The sequence below is a fragment of the Erythrolamprus reginae genome, chromosome 4 (genome assembly GCF_031021105.1).
Source record: "Erythrolamprus reginae isolate rEryReg1 chromosome 4, rEryReg1.hap1, whole genome shotgun sequence".
NCBI lineage: Eukaryota > Metazoa > Chordata > Lepidosauria > Squamata > Dipsadidae > Erythrolamprus > Erythrolamprus reginae.
In genome coordinates, this window is record NC_091953.1 from 15,574,304 (window position 1) to 15,587,835 (window position 13,532).

At 41.0% G+C, this 13,532-nt stretch overlaps 1 protein-coding gene across 2 annotated transcripts in view; it reads left to right on the top strand.

Annotated features, from left to right (window-relative positions):
- Window positions 1-13,532, top strand: part of ARHGAP42 (Rho GTPase activating protein 42) — a 230,329-nt gene that overhangs the window by 197,143 nt on the left and 19,654 nt on the right. For both annotated transcript variants that reach the window (XM_070749660.1, XM_070749659.1), the window contains exons 17-19: window positions 824-929; window positions 6,619-6,778; window positions 10,414-10,558. In XM_070749660.1, the coding sequence (XP_070605761.1) occupies window positions 824-929; window positions 6,619-6,778; window positions 10,414-10,558 (411 nt within the window). The remainder of the gene's footprint in view (window positions 1-823; window positions 930-6,618; window positions 6,779-10,413; window positions 10,559-13,532) is intronic.

Sequence of the window (13,532 nt, forward strand, 5' to 3'; positions counted from 1 at the left end):
CGGACCAGATTACCTCAGGGACCGCCTTCTGCTGCACGAATCCCAGTGACCGGTTAGGTCCCACAGAGTGGGTCTTCTCCGGGTCCCGTCAACTAAACAATGTCGCTTGGCAGGGCCCAGGGGAAGAGCCTTCTCTGTGGCGGCCCCGGCCCTCTGGAACCAACTCTCCCCAGAGATTAGAATTGCCCCCACCCTCCTTGCCTATCGTAAGCTGCTTAAAACCCACCTCTGCCGCCAGGCATGGGGGAATTGAGATACGCTTTCCCCCTAGGCCTTTACAATTTTATGCATGGTATGTCTGTATGTATGATTGGTTTTTATCATAATGGGTTTTTAACTGTTTTTAGTATTGGATTATTGTTATATGCTGTTTTATTACTGTTGCTAGCCGCCCCGAGTCTGCGGAGAGGGGCGACATACAAATCCAATAAATAATAATAATAAATAATAATAAAGAAATCTTTAAAAATAAATTCTATTTTTCCCCCCTGACAATAAATATGCACGTGATATAGTGATGATGATAGCAGAGATTTATATAGATTCTAAGAATTGGAACGAATCCTAAATATCACCTTAATGCCTTCCTTAGCATAAGATCCAGTAGCTAGAATAGTGGTATCAAACCCGTGATGACACATTGTTGTCACATGACGTATCGCAACTGTTTTCCCTTTCGCTAAACCAGGGGTCAGGGTAGCCAGTGTGTGGCCGTGAGTTTGACCTTCCTGAGTTTGAACGTCTCAGCCAGGATGACCTCTAGCTTCTGTTTGAAAGCACTTAGTAGAGCAGAGCTCATTGTGTTATTCTTTCTTTTTAATAGAATCTGATGACCAGAATTACAGAGTGGAAGCAGTCCACGCCCTTGTCCACAAATTGCCAGAGAAAAACAGGGAGATGTTGGACATCCTGATAAAGCATTTGGTCAAGTAATAATTGCTTTTTATGGGGGTTATTTTTAAACATGGGAGGAAAGAAAGGAGTTTTAGTGCCGCTGCCTTAAATCATATCCCAAAACATCAGTTAAACCCTATGAAATTTAAATATTGATGACTGGAAATTTACCATATTTTTCGGAGTTTTGGGGGTGGAAAACGGGAAAAAATCTGCCTACCAAATATTCATCTAGTTAGCGTTCTTAGTCTGGTCAGCTTCAACACATTATTTTATCCCCTGGTTAGGGTTGAAAAAAACTTATTTGGAGTGAGTAACAATGAAAGAGCTTGCAAGACGGTAAGATCTGGGATCATCGTTAGCACCTGGTTAGGGCCGGAAAGAAACATTCGGAGCAAGTAGAGCAATGAAAAAAAATCCCGTGGCTATGTCTGTTTGATCTTTGGCAGCCAAATACAGTAAACGATCTGGAGACCTCACCTACAAAAAGATATTAGCAAAATTGAATGGGTCCAAAGACAGGCTACAAGAATCATGGAAGGTCTTAAGCATAAAACGTATCAGGAAAGACTTAATGAACTCAATCTGTATAGTCTGGAGGACAGAAGGAAAAGGGGGGACATGATCGAAACATTTAAATATCTTAAATGGTTAAATAAGGTCCAGGAGGGAAGTGTTTTTAATAGGAAAGTGAACACAAGAACAAGGGGACACAATCTGAAGTTAGTTGGGGGAAAGATCAAAAGCAACATGAGAAAATATTATTTTACTGAAAGAGTAGCAGATCCTTGGAACAAACTTTCAGCAGACGTGGTAGATAAATCCACAGTCACTGAATTTAAACATGCCTGGGATAAACATATATCCATCCTAAGATAAAATACAGAAAATAGTATAAGGGCAGACTAGATGGACCATGAGGTCTTTTTCTGCCGTCAGACTTCTATGTTTCTATGTTTCTAAGATGCAACTGAAATTGACAGAGTCACTTTGGTGTGGTGGTTAAGGTGCTAAATTAGGATTTAGAGAAGCTCACATGCTGATTTTGAGCCAGTTGCTCTCACTTTACATCACAATTACTGTTTTGAGAAGAAAAAAAATGAGAAGAGCCAATTATATAAACCCCCTTTAGATTTTGACATAATGGATGGAGTACTGATCACCATCATGTTGTCCTCATCTAATTCAGGTGTGCTGTGATATAATCTAAAGATTATATTAATTTTACCCAGAAATATAGCACAGTAAAATTAGATTTTCGGGAAATGAATATTTTCTTTAATCCAATAACATACATCTTATTCTCTCATTATTTCAGCCTATTTATATTCATTATCTCAAAATAAAACCATTACAATAACCTTTCTATCTCATTGGTATTATGAAAACGCTATTTATTACTTGTGAGGGCAATATCTGCCTCACTTTTGTTATCTAAAAGATTCAATTTGTCACCAAAGTAACCTAAGTTTTCCTTGTTAAGATAATAAATTACAGTAATATGGAAACTGACATCAGTATTTTAATTTTACTTACTCAATATTCTTTTATTAGTAAAGAATTGAAAATCTTCATAGGGCATTCTAGCTGCATACAGAGTTATGCAACTGCTTTAGGCAATATGAAGCAATAAATCATTGCATCTTTAATATATTGTATTTGGTAATGTGTAATGGGGTTAGTTGTGAATTTGAAACGGCTTTAATATGAAGAAAATAATAACCAAGAACAGCACCCTTTCATCCATTGTTATATGTAACAAATACAGGCACTAGAGTGCCTTCTGTCCCCTGTCCTATTGCTCTCCTATATCTCCTATTCCTTTCTTCTATTCCTATATCTCTTCTTCTACCCTCAAAACGTTGCTACAGAGCACTGCACACCAAGACAACTAGACACAAGAACAGTTTTTTCCCGAACGCCATCACTCTACTAAACAAATAATTCCCTCAACACTGTCAGACTTTCTACTAAATCTGCACTTCTATTCTACTAGTTTTTCTCATCATTCCTTTCACCCATTTCCTCCCATGTTGACTGTATGACTGTAACTTGTTGCTTATATCCTAAGATTTTTATTAATATTGCTTCTTCATTGCTTATTTGACCCCTATGACAATCATTAAGTGTTGTACCACATGATTCTTGACAAATGTATATTTTATTTTATATACGTTGAGAGCATATGCACCAAGACAAATTCCTTGTGTGTCCAATCACACTTGGCCAATAAAATTCTATTCTATTCTATTCTATTCTTTCATTGATATGTTCTATTACTATATCTTCCTTTCTATTCTTTCATAGATATATTTTACTATGAGTATCTCCTCTATAACCTTCATCATGTATTTTACTATGTGTGCGTGTGTGTGTGTATATATATATATATATATGTGTGTGTGTGTATATGTGTGTGTGTGTGTATACACATACATACATACATACATACATACATACATACATACATACTCGTAGATTTTCATGGGTATATGTATGTAGATTGTTCTGAGTTCGGGTTTTGCCCGGTGTAATATTTTGAGTGTCTATGCGGCGTTTCGGTGAAATCACATTCACCATCATCAGGCTGAAGTTTTAAGCTTCGTGCTGCTGTAAATATGGAATTTTTACATATTTTTCCATTTTACATATTTTTACATATTTACAGCAGCACGAAGCTTAAAACTTCAGCCTGATGATGGTGAATGTGATTTCACCGAAACGTCTTTTTTAGCTGGAATTTTAAAATTAAGGGAGACTAGGATGGTCCCATTTCGGCCTTGTTCTGGCCTCATCAGCTAGCCACACCCTTCCTTACTGGGATTTGATCCGGTGGACTCTGCCTTGTAAGGCAGAGAATTAGCAGTTGAGCTATCAGATCAGATCCCTTCCAGCTCTGTACCACATAAAAAAACATATACAGTGATACCTCGTCTTACAAACGCCTCATCATACAAACTTTTCGAGATACAAACCCGGGGTTTAAGATTTTTTTGCCTCTTCTTACAAACTATTTTCACCTTACAAACCCACCACCGCCGCTGGGATGCCCCACCTCCAGACTTCCGTTGCCAGTGAAGCACCTGTTTTTGCGCTGCTGGGATTCCCCTGAGGCTCCCCTCCATGGGAAGCCCCACCTCCGGACTTCCATATTTTTGTGATGCTGCAGGGGAATCCCATCAGGGGAATCCCAGCAGTGCAAAAACGGGCGCTTTGCTGGCAACGGAATTCTGGAGGTGGGGTTTCCCACGAGGGGAGCCTCAGTGAAATCACAGCATCGCAAAAACACAGAGGTCCAGAGGTGGGGTTTCCCATGGAGGGGAGCCTCAGGGGAATCCCAGCAACACAAAAATGGGCACTTTGGCTGGCGAAAGGGGTGAATTTTGGGCTTGCACGCATTAATCACTTTTCCATTGATTCCTATGGGAAACATTGTTTCATCTTACAAACTTTTCACCTTAAGAACCTCATCCCGGAACCAATTAAGTTTGTAAGATAAGGTATCACTGTATATATATATATATATATGTAGATTGTTCTGAGTTCGGGTTTTGCCCTGTGTAATGTTTTGCATGTCTATGCGACGTTTCGGCGAAATCACATTCACCATCATCAGGCTGGAGTTCCAATCTTTGTGTTTTTGCAAAAAACACATATATATATATACATACATACATACATACATACATACATACATACATACATACCCACTAAAACTCTCATTGTGTATTGGACTAAATAAACAAACAAACAAATAAATAAATAAATGTAAATCAGCTTATTCTGAGATATGAACTCTTCACTGAGTCCAGGTAACAAATGTTACTGTCAGACCTGTCCCCATTCTACTCTCTTCGTAAAGTAAGACTCATCACTTAGTCAAAGCAAAGTAACTTTTATTGAAAGAAACTGCTTGAACTAAGATTAGGTGGGACCTGGTGTTCCCATGCAAAATACAAAACTATTCTTTCATTTCCCACTCCCTCTACCCATGACCAGTCCCTTCAGCCAGCCAATAGGATGCCAGTAAGATATTTTGAGAAATTCTGGTAATGTTCCATTCTCAGGACAAACAGCTTAAAAAGATCCTGGTACAAGCTGATTTGGTCCTCTTCTGTTGTCACTTTTCCTTCCCTAGTTCCCACATTTGAGGTTACAGTAATAGCACCCAATAAACCCCCATCTTCCCTCTTCCCTTCCACCACAACGGCAGGACACTAGCCAGGCCCCAAGCCAGCGATGGTGGACGGGACAGTTACAGAGAAGAAATAAAAATATAAATATAGGATGTATCTAGAAACATAGATGATTGATGGCAGAAAAAGACCTCATGGTCCATCTAGTCTGCCCTTATACTATTTCCTGTATTTTATATGTTTATCCCAGGCATGTTTAAATTCAGTTACTGTGGATTTACCAACCACGTCTGCTGGAAATTTGTCCCAAGCATCTACTACTCTTTCAGTAAAATAATATTTTCTCATGTTGCTTCTCATCTTTCCCCCAACTAACTTCAGATTGTGCCCCCTTGTTCTTGTGTTCACTTACCTATTTAAAACACTTCCCTCCTGAACCTTTGTTATTTTATACAATCCATATCTACACAACATCTCTCAGTAATGAAAAGAGCCTCCTTAATTTAGGCAGGGTTAGGGTTAAAAAAAAACCTAACATCATGGCACCTGGCCTTCTCAGTTCCGAGCAAACAGATGAGGAAGAAGTGGTGGAGACAGATTTTATTTTTCTGTGTGACAAGATCACCACAGATAGGGACTACAGCCAAGAAATTAAAAGATACTTGCTCCTGGGGAGGAAAGCCATGGCAAGTCTACACAGCATACTAAAAAGCAAAGATATCACCCTGCCATCATAACTTTAAACAGTTGCTAAACGATCGGTCATAAGTCAAGGTCCACCTGTATTCTAAAGGCAAAGCTTTTATAAATTTCTGGGCTCTTACAGATTGTATAAAATGACAAATTCTGCCAGGCGTGACTTTTCATTTGATCATACTACAAAGTGTTGGTGTTTGGAATTGGATTGTGTGAATCAATTTGAATTAGGTAAACCATTGGTGGCAATAGATTGAATAGAAGTCCATTATCATTTTGGAAAAAGGATATTTATATATTCTGATTTCAGCTAAGCCCCGTCACTACATTTGTTTGTGATTCTTTCTGCTAGGGGGAAAACAATTTCCACTTCACACCTAAGCGAAAGTGTTATATTGGATTTATGTTTATTGGGAAGAAACCTGTTCTTTAGGGGCAGTGTACATGAAATATATATTGCTTGGGATTTGTGTTAATCCATAGAAATTTTATTCAGTTTGGGAGATAAACCACAATTAACCAAACATGTTAAATATTTGAAACTGCTTAAAATATGTGGAATGTTTAAATCATTTAAATATTTGACTTTATTTATTTATTTTAATTTATTAATTATTATTATTTAATAAATTAAATAATAATAATAAATTATTATTATTATTTAGAATGCAATTATTAAATAGGAAAGACTGTTTCCAAAATTTCTACACCAATATATTCAAAGGGCAAGAAGTTTCTCTCTTTCTAAAGTACATTATCAAAACAAATTACAAATTTTATTTAACGTATACATAAATATTAAGTTATATTAAGTCCAGTTATATTAAGTGGAAATGAAAAGCTAATTATATGGTATCTAAATCTACCATTTTTAAAAATTGCTTATTTTCAGGGTATCATTACATAGTCAACAAAATCTCATGACGGTCTCCAACCTTGGAGTTATTTTTGGTCCCACCCTGATGAGAGCCCAGGAGGAAACAGTGGCGGCTATGATGAACATCAAGTTTCAGAATATTGTGGTTGAGATTCTCATTGAGCATTACGACAAGGTAGAATGTCATGAGCTTTACTGAAATCTATGGTGAAAAAAAAATGAAATGCTACTCATTATGTTGCTTTAAGAACTGTAGGAGTATAAATTACTTGAGCTTTTTAATGAATGAATAAATTGAATAAATTATTCAGTCAACAGCAGCATAGCATTTTGCAATTTGAAGCTTGGCTGCAACTTGGGGGAACTTTTCAAACTCATGACAACTTCCTGCTTGAACATCAAATGAAAGGAGCAAAGCTCTGTGCATGTTTAGCCTCTGGAAGAGATAACAAAAGAGCTATGACAATGGTCTTCAAATATCTGAAGGATTGTCACATAGAAGAGGCAGATATATTCTCTGTGGTCCCAGACAGCAGGACAAGAAGTAGTGGGTTAAAATTACACTGCTCAAAAAAATAAAGGGAACACTTAAACAACACAATATAACTCCAAGTAAATCAAACTTCTGAGAAATCAAACTGTCCACTTAGGAAGCAACATTGATTGACAATCAGTTTCACATGCTGTTGTGCACATTCACATTCACTTTGTATAGAACAAAGTATTCAGTGAGAATATTTGGCGGGCCCCAGGGGAAGAGCCTTCTCTGTGGCGGCCCCGGCCCTCTGGAACCAGCTCCCCCCGGAGATTAGAACTGCCCCCACCCTCCCTGTCTTTCGTAAACTACTCAAGACTCATTTATACCGCCAGGCATGGGGGAGTTGAGATAGCTCTTCCCCCTAGGCCATTACAAGTTATGCATGGTATGTTTGGTTTTATAATAGGGGTTTTTAGTTGTTTTTTTATTATTGGATTGTACATGTTGTGTTTATTATTGTTGTTAGCCGCCCCGAGTCTGCGGAGAGGGGCGGCATACAAATCCAATATTATTATTATTATTATTATTATTATTATTATTATTATTATTATTAATAATAATTTATTATTATTTATTTATTTATTTATTATTTAGATTTGTATGCCACCCCTCTCCGCGGACTGGGGGCGGCTCACAGCAAAGTGAAACAATTTACAACAATCTAAATTACAATTTAAAAATATTTTTAAAACCCCATTTTCTAAACAAACATACATACAGAACCATTCATAAATTGTATATGCCCGGGGGAGATGACTCAGTTCCCCCATGCCTGACGACAAAGGTGGGTCTTAAGGAGTTTACGAAAGGCAAGGAGAGTAGGGGCAGTTCTAATCTCCGGGGGGAGTTGGTTCCAGAGGGTCGGGGCCGCCACAGAGAAGGCTCTTCCCCTGGGGCCCGCCAACCGACATTGTTTAGTTGACGGGACCCGGAGAAGGCCCACTCTGTGGGACCTAATCGGTCGCTGGGATTCGTGCGGCAGCAGGCGGTCTCAGAGATATTCTGGTCCAGTGCCATGAAGGGCTTTAAAGGTCATAACCAACACTTTGAATTGTGATCGGAAATTGATCGGCAACCAATGCAGACTGCGGAGTGTTGGTGAAACATGGGCATACCTAGGTAAGCCCATGACTGCTCTCGCAGCTACTTTCTGCACGATCTGGAGTTTCCGAACACTTTTCAAAGGTAGCCCCATGTATTATTATTATTATTATTATTATTATTATTATTATTATTATTATTTTTCATTCATTCAGATCTAGGATAAGAGTGTGTTCCCTTTATTTTTTTTGAGCAGCATATAACAAAGAAATAGATACCAGCATAATTATTGGAAGGAACTTCTAGACAGTAGAGCCGAGTAGAGTAGAGTAGAATAGAATAGAATAGAATAACAGAATTGGAAGACACCTTGGAGGTCTTCTACTCTAACCCATTGCTTAGGCAGGAAACCCTAAAGTTGGACAACCATTTGTCTGATGGTTTTCCTGCCTGGGCAAGACTAGAAGACCTCTCAAGGTTCCTTCCAACTCTGTCATTCTATTATTCTATCATTGTTAAATTATTTTGAAGGATTTAATGCGATACTCAAATTGTACAGAAAAAAACTTCTACTGGAAGCAGATGACTCACGATCTCTCAGCCTGAACGAATGCGGTTATTCCCAAAGATTCTCAACAATGTTGAAAAGATGTTTTGAACCTGCTGACCCAGGGTGCCCAAGTATTCCTATTTAGTGACTCACAGCTTACCGTATATCTCATGTCACCTTGAGTATTGTGAAATCTTGGTCATGCCATGTATTGTGTTTGCGTTATTAACGAGATGTGATGAAACGGCTTAATTTTGAGTTGCAGATTTCAGTACCTGTTGGCAACCTGCTAAATGTGTGTAGATACTAAAATAAATTTTATAAGATTGCAATAGTGTTAACAGAAACACCTGCTTTACACTTTACAGTTGCTATTCAATAATCTGTTCACTTAAAAACTTGTCAGATGGGATAGCTGTAGAGGGGTTGCATTAGCTTCTCATTCAGCCTTATTTATAGCTTGCCTTTGGCCAAAAAATAAGTTTTTTTTCAAGGACAATTGTTTAAAAAGATGACTCTATTTGAGGATTAAAAAGTAATACTAGTTGAAAAATGGCAGTTATTATAATGTGGCAGTGGGTAAAAAAGGTCAAATGAAGTCAGAACCTTTAGAGCAGTGATGACGAACCTATGGCAGGGTGCCACAGGTGGAACACGAAGTCATATCTGCTGGCACGCAAACTGTTGCCCTAGCTCAGCTCCAACGCGCATCTGTGTGCCAGCCAGCTGGTTTTTGGCTTGCACGGATACTCGGGGAAGGCATTTTTGGCTTGCAGAGAGCCTCGGGGCGGGGGGGAGATGGGGAAGGACGTTTTTACCCAACCCCGGCTCCAAAGAAACCTTTGGAGCCTGGGGAGGATAAAACACGAGCCTACTGGGCCCACCAGAAGTTAGGGGCTTCCAGGTGACGGGGGAAGCTTTTTTCACCCTTCCCAGGCATTAAATAATGGATGTGGGCACTCGCGCATGCTCGATAGCGACCGTGCACACTCTTTCGGCACCTGAAACTTTAGAGAAGTTTCATTTATACTTTACAGTACAATTGAAATTTTCATACTGGTCTTAGCATTTCATTTTTAACGTTTAACCCTGTATTTTTTTGGTGGGGGGGATTTATTATTATTATTATTATTATTATTATTATTATTAATTAGATTTGTATGCCGCCCCTCTCCGCGGCTCACAGCAATCATAAGAACAATATATAGTAACAAATCTAATATTAAAATCTAAAATAACAATTTTACATTAAAAAGCCTAAAAACCCCAGTATATAAAAAACATGCACACAAACATATCATACATAAAACTACATAGGCAAGGGGGAGATGTCTCATTTCCCCCATGCCTGACGGCAGAGGTGGGTTTTAAGACGTTTATGAAAGGCAAGGAGGGCGGGGGCAGTCCTAATGTCTGGGGGGAGCTGGTTCCAGAGGGTCGGGGCCACCACAGAGAAGGCTCTTCCCCTGGGTCCCGCCAGCCGACACTGTTTAGTCGACGGGACCCGGAGAAGGCCAACTCTGTGGGACCTAACCGGCCGCTGGGATTCATGCGGCAGAAGGCGGTCTCGCAGATATCCTTATTTTAGAAAAATAAGGAAGTTATTTTAATTTTTGTTAAAGTATATAACAAAGCTCAATTTTCATACTTAAAAACAACAACAATATGCTTTTATTGGTAGATATTCCACACGGCCCCAGATCCCAATATTCCTCTCCGACAGCCTCAATCCAGATCCAGCTCAAGAAGGACGAGAGCCATCTGTCTCTCCACAGGTACTCGCAAGCCCAAAGGACGATATACTCCATGTCTAGCGGATCCAGATAGTAAGTGCATTTGATTCTGTTAGCGCTGCCTGCTTTCTCACAGTTAGTTATAAACGGGTGGTAATCATTGTGTTGCCCTGAGCACCAGGGGAACTTTACTGCTAGGCTTTTCGTGCGATTCATATGACACCTAGGTATCTGCACTTTTTCATTTGGGCTTTTCTTATTTAACGTATTTACAGTAGACCCCCGCTCGTTGCGAGGGTTACGTTCCAGGACCCCCCGCAACGAGCGGGTTTTCGCGAAGTAGCGCTGCGGAAGTAAAAACACCATCTGCGCATGTGCAGATGGCGTTTTTACTCCCACAGCGCTAGCGAGGAGCCGAAGATTGGGGGCGGGGCGGCTGTTTGCCGCCGGCATGGAGGGCTTCCTAGCAGCCCCCCAAACCCGGGTTGGGGGTCCGGGGGGCGCTGGCTCTCGGCGCTTTCGAGCTGAGTCCGGGAGCGAATTCGCTTCCGGACTCAGCTCAAAACCGCCGATAGCAAGCGGCAAGGAACGGCTTGTCTCGGCGCTTTCGAGCTGACCGGACTCAGCTCGAAAGCGCCGAGACAAGCCGTTCCTTGCCGCTTGCTATCGGCGCTTTTGAGCTGAGTCCGGGAGCGAATTCGCTCCCGGACTCAGCTCAAAAGCGGCGAGAATGAACGGCGTGGGCGGGCGAAGGGCGGGCGGCAGCGAGGAGTTTGCGTGGGCGGTGGGGAAACTCCTCGCTGACGCCAGCAAGAGGGGGAAGACCCAGGGAAGCCGCTGCCATCTACGCATGCGTGCCCGGCACGCATGCGTAGATGGTATTTTTGACTTCCGGGTTGAAAAATAGCGAAGTACCCTGTTCGCAATGGTTGGGGACGCAATAAACGGGGGATCACTGTATATAGCATTTGCATTGGGACATTTATATATTTATTGTTCGTCTGCTTCATCTAAACTGTTTCACTGTATTTTTATAACCTTTCCCCCCTCCCAACAAAATCTACATATGCTGAGGCAGAATTAGCTTTCAGAATAGGATAGGATGGAATAGAATAGAATAGAATAGAATTCTTTATTGGCCAAGTGTTATTGGACACACAAGGAATTTGTCTTTGGTGCATATGCTCTCAGTGTACATAAAAGAAAATACACATTTGTCAAGAATCATGGGATACAACACTTAATGATTGCCATAGGGGTCAAATAAGCAACGAAGAAACAATCAATATTAATAAAATCTTAAGGATACAAACAACAAGTGACAGTCATACACTCATAAGTGGGAGAAAATGGGTGATAGGAATGATGAGAAAAAAACTAGTAGCAGTAATAGAAGTGCAGTAAATAGTTTGTCAATGTTGAGGGAATTATTTGTTTAGTAGAGCGATGGCGCTCAGGAAAAAACTGTTCTTGTGTCTAGCTGTCTTGGTGTGCAGTGCTCTGTAGCCACGTTTTGAGGGTAGGAGTTGAAACAGTTTGTGTCCAAGATGCGAAGGGTCAGTAAATATTTTCACTGCTTTCTTTTTTACTTGTGTCGGGGGCACCTATGGTGGGCCAAGTGCTCTGCCAGCAAAAACGGGCTCCTGAGCTCTGTCTTTGCCTGCGGCAGCCTCCTGCAACCCTCTACCAGCAAAAACTGAACTCGACAGGGCCTCCCGAACTCTGTTTTCGTTGACAGAGGGTGGCGGAAGGCCATCCCAGCCAAAAATGGAGTTTGGGAGCCCATTTTCACTGGCAGAGATACTACAGGCCAGTCCTTCGCTCTTTCCAAGGCGGCCCTGTGGGCCAGATGTAAGCACCCCTGGGCTTTGAATTTGACAGCCATTTGCTTATACAGTATAGTCACACTCAAGGTGTTCGGAAACTTCAGATCGTGCAGAATGCGGCTGCGAGAGCCATCGTGGGGCTTCCTAGATTCACCCACGTTTCTGCAACACTCCGCGGCCTGCACTGGCTGCCGATTGGTTTCCGGTCACAATTCAAAGTGTTGGTAATGACCTTTCAAGCTGTACATGGCATTGGGCCAGAATACATCCGGAACCGCCTTCTACCGCACGAATCCCAGCGGCCGATAAGGTCCTACAGAGTTGGCCTTCTCCTGGTCCCGTCGACCAAATAATGTCATTTGGCAGGCCCCAGGGGAAGAGCCTTCTCTGTGGCGGCCCCGGCCCTCTGGAATCAACTCCCCCCAGAGATTAGAACAGCCCCCACCCTCCTTGTCTTTCGCAAATTACTCAAGACCCACCTTTGTCGCCAGGCATAGGGGAGTTAGGATATTACTTCCCCTAGGCCATTACAAGTTATGTATGGTATGTTTGTGTGTATGTTTGGTTTTTATAATAAGGGTTTTTAGTTGTTTTATTAAATTGGATTGTTACATGCTGTTTTTTATCATTGTTGTTAGCCGCCCCGAGTCTGCAGAGAGGGGCGGCATACAAATCCAATAAATAAATAAATAAATATTAATGCATTCTTGGGACATCATTATGGGCTTTCCTACCATTGTGCAGAATCATGAAGTAAATATGGTCCTGGTAAAGATTGAAGTCAATTTAGATCATACTGTATTTCTGTGCATATTAGTTAATATGCACATTAATTAATAGCCGCTCTGAATCCGCTTTGGATTGAGCAGCATATAAATACAATCAATCAATCAACCAATAACAGCGTTATTTTCCTCTCAGAGGAAAACAAAGCAATTCGAGAGATGTAGGATCCTTGATGATCTCTGCTGACATTTCATTACCAATCTAAGCAAATGTCAAGTTGTGCCCCACCAGCGGCAGATTTGGACAGTGAGGAGGTTGGGAAGGAACACGGGCCAGTCCTGGAGTCTGGGGAAGGCTATGATGAGTGCTCTGCATTGGGGGCAGAGATGGAGCCAGGACTGTCTGACAGTTATCTACTGCCTTTGGTGTCAGACATCAGTGAGGCAGATGAAGAGCTGGAGCCTGTAAATGCACAGAGTTGCCAAACAAAGGGAACAGCTAAGGAACAAGAGTCG